At 33.1% G+C, this 4,010-nt stretch overlaps 1 protein-coding gene across 1 annotated transcript in view; it reads left to right on the top strand.

Moving 5' to 3' along the window:
• LOC107700138 (zinc-binding protein A33-like) overlaps window positions 1–1,898 on the top strand; it is a 14,774-nt gene extending 12,876 nt beyond the window's left edge. Inside the window, exon 7 of the mRNA XM_016501677.1 lies at window positions 1,105–1,898. Coding sequence (XP_016357163.1) covers window positions 1,105–1,625 — 521 coding nt within the window. The 3' untranslated portion in view covers window positions 1,626–1,898. The remainder of the gene's footprint in view (window positions 1–1,104) is intronic.
• The last annotated feature ends 2,112 nt before the right edge of the window (window positions 1,899–4,010 follow it).

Raw genomic sequence — 4,010 nt, 5'->3', positions numbered from 1 at the left:
GGGTAAGGTACAGAGTAGATTCTGGTAAGAAACATTGTAAGAAAAGTGACACGAGTCATGAGATATAAATGAGAAAACCATAAATACAACACCCTTCAGTCTTGCTAAAATAGTACATTTTTGCTGCATCATGAATAAAATCTGGTTTTGAGTGAAATAAGTATTAATAAATATATTTGTTAAGCATTTATAACATGTGAGTTAAAAATGGCTTGCTATTTGGCAGGTATTGCATTAAAATCACCCTTTTACTCATGCATTTATAACTGCTTATCAATGATTTATAATGCATTTGTAAGTGAGTTATTAGTCATTTATTAACACCTTTATAAACCCTTTATAAAGGGAACCTTAATGTAAAGTGTTACCGCTAAAGTTTTATGTGGGGTTAAATTTTAGACTTTGGTACTGTGCTTGTCATGATCCTGTGTTTGTCTTGTTTTCTGTCAGCTGTGTGTGAGAACTACATGCCTATTTATTTATTTTTGGGGCCAGATCTATTAAACAATTCAAAAATACATTAAATATTAATACTACTAATAATGATAATTAAAAAAAATCTAGTGTATAAAATCTATTAGAATTCAATCAATCAATAAATACAAATATATAATATAAATATTACATTTCTAAGAACTTGGCACATAGGTTTTAAACTAGATTTTTAAAAGACCCCCTTTTTCTTTTTTAGCATCCTCATCTTTATCGTTGACACATTTGGCAGCTTTTGTAAAGGTAGCTAAGACCCATCACAATTCACTATACAAACACATCAGACATTCGTGAAAAATATGCAAATTATATCACAATGACATTTAGTCAGTCACATATTGAACATCAAAAATTGTATTAATGTAAATCGACAGGAGATTTTCAAACTTTAACCTTAATTTCTTAAAAATGTAAACCAAGTTTGAATGGAGGAAATCTATACATTTAGTGGTTTGGGGAATTAATTTTAAGTTACATTTTTATGATTATGGGTTTAAAACAAACTGTAACCAGAATGTTCAGCACAGTGCTGTCTTGCAAAAATTGCTAAAACTTCTCATTCAACAAGTAATTTGTCTTTTAATAATGTTTCTGTCTGTGTCTGTGCTGTAGTTCCTGAGAGTTTGACCCTGAAAAATCCTGGACAGTCATACTTAAAAGTGTCTCCAGGGGGCGCCAGAATCCGACAAGCTGACAGAGTGACTGGTCTGTATAAAGACTTCAACCCTGGTACAGTTTCAGAGGAAAACTTCCAAACTGGCCAGCACTACTGGGAAATAGAGGTCAGAGAAAAGCCAGACTGGACTGTGGGAGTTAAGATGGGAGCAGCAAAGTCAGCTGAGAGTGAGATCCTGCTCCACCTTAAACACAGTAAAGGATACGTTCTGTCCTGTGATGGAAAGGACACTACATTGAATACTCGAGACAAACCACAGAAAATAGGGTTGTATCTGGACTGTGAGAGAAAGCAGGTGTCATTCTATAACGCAGACAGCATGTCTGGCTTGGCCCAGATAAACTACAAACTAATTAAACCTTGCTGTCTTACTCTGGTTCCAGGACTTTATCTGGATGGAATGAACAGTGATCCTCTCACTGTCTGCTCATATGAGTTTAACACTGGCAAATGCTGACATGCTAGCACAGTTACTAGCTGCACATTTTTGAGACATTGTAAACGTCTCAGATTTGAGACATAGGGGATATCTAAGTCATCAAAGATCAGATTATAACAAAGATGTTTTAAGCTTTACAGCTGTGTCTGCTAAATGACACATCATGATAATTTGAACTACAATTTAATTTGGTTTCAAGAACAAGGAGAAAAATTCATTCTTCAAATTAATTTCTCAATTGCAGGCCAGGATGTCTGAGTTTGACCAACAAAAGAGTAATTAACAATCAGGTTGTCTTCCTTTTTTACATGTACAGGTGCATCTCGATAAATTAGAATGTCATGGAAAAGTTCATTCACAAATTAGCTGAGACATATACACATCTATACATTAAAAAACATATGTAAATAAATAAATAACAGACATCTGAGACAAGCGTGGCATGCAGGTAGTGGCCATGGATGGCTGGTGTTTTGGAGGATGGGGGGAGAGCTTTGGGCCCTGTTTCCCCGCAGCATCTTTCCAAGGCTCTCCCGCTGTGGCGTGACATGGGCTTGGGATTAAGCTATGATATGTTGTTGCGACGGAGGGATCAGGGACAACCCTAATAATTTATTAAATATTTATTAATATATAATTTATTACTATTATTAATAATATCATTACTATTACTTGCATCATTCACTGTCCTCCACCCTTTCCTAATCTTAATGAAATCCTTATTATTATTATTATTGTTGTTATAGTTATCTTTGTCATCATTATCGCTTCCAATACTTGTTGTCTCCACTGGTCTTGTCATATTGTTTGTTTTTATTTATTTTTTATTATTATTATATTATTATTATATCTGTTAAATATTTTAGATACTCAATGATTTGTATGCTTCCTCCCACACACTTACATACAATGACATGCACACACACACACACACACACACACGCGCTCACAATCACAAGAATACATATACAGGAGTTATCAGAATGATCTTGAAATGTTAGCTATCTGGATATATGTTTGTTTGTCCAAGTGATTCTGTATTTGGCACTTGTAAATATTGTCACATTCCTTACTTGCATAATAAAAAAAATAAAAGATCCTTGCTGGTGAATTTTACACAATCACAGGAAAACCGCAATGCATTTTCCTTACACCTCCATGCCACGCCGAATTGAGGCAGTAATTAAAGCAAAAGGAGCCCCTACCAAGTATTGAGTACATGTACAGTAAATGAACATACTTTCCAGAAGGCCAACAATTCACTAAAAATGTTTTTTTTATTGGTCTTATGAAGTATTCTAATTTGTTGAGATAGTGAATTGGTGGGTTTTTGTTAAATGTGAGCCAAAATCATCACAATTAAAAGAACCAAAGACTTAAACTACTTCAGTCTGTGTGCATTGAATTTATTTAATACACGAGTTTCACAATTTGAGTTGAATTACTGAAATAAATGAACTTTTCCACGACATTCTAATTTATTGAGATGCACCTGTATATCTTTGTATTCATTTTCAGTTTTAGATGGCTTATTTCAGCTTATCTATTAAGTTATCCATTAAGTTATCCTGCCAAGAGATATGAGTGGTTTTCTGCTTTTCTTGTAAATGTTGTTTGATGAGCATACCTTATCTGTCTTTCATTTTATCCAGTGGCATCTGGTATATGAAATCAATAAATACTACAGTACACTCTAAAAAATGCTGGGTTGTTTCAACCCAACTTTGGGTCAAATATGGACTAACCCAACCGTTGGGTTAAAAATTTTATGTAAAAATTTAACCCAACAGTTGGGTTAGTCCATATTTGACCCAAAGTTGGGTTGAAACAACCCAGCATTTTTTAGAGTGTATGTTCTCTCTTTCATTTTATGTAAATATTACTAATTTACCCAAGATACTTAACATAAAACCATGTCGAAGCATGTTGTGGGTGGGGAATACAATTATTTATGTATTTTCTTATTTAGGGTTAAGAGGAAACATAGGTCAGGATCTGTCTCTGCATTGAAATTATCTGTGGAAAAAACATCTGTAAATACACAGTATCATGTGATAAATAAACTAGACTATTAAAACATTTAAAATCTTTTTGTAAAAGTTGAATTTATTTTAAAGATAAAAATAAAATTATAATTTATATTAAACAATCATACATTTATTAAGGTACCTGTCTCACTTTGTAGATTACTGTATTTAATATCATATTTAAAGCAGTCTGTACAATATGGAGCACTGGAAAATTACATTGAAAGCTGTATGCAAATATCTACAATATCCATAAACATTAAAATAAATTGTGCTGTAATCTTTATATATATATATATATATATATACAGTGGTGTGAAAAAGTGTTGGCCCCCTTCCTGGTTTGTCACACTTTAATGTTTCAGATCATCAAACA

Source organism: Sinocyclocheilus anshuiensis, unplaced genomic scaffold (genome assembly GCF_001515605.1).
Source record: "Sinocyclocheilus anshuiensis isolate Anshui unplaced genomic scaffold, SAMN03320099.WGS_v1.1 scaffold955, whole genome shotgun sequence".
Classification (NCBI taxonomy): Eukaryota; Metazoa; Chordata; class Actinopteri; order Cypriniformes; family Cyprinidae; genus Sinocyclocheilus; species Sinocyclocheilus anshuiensis.
This window is presented reverse-complemented; position numbering and strand designations above follow the sequence as displayed.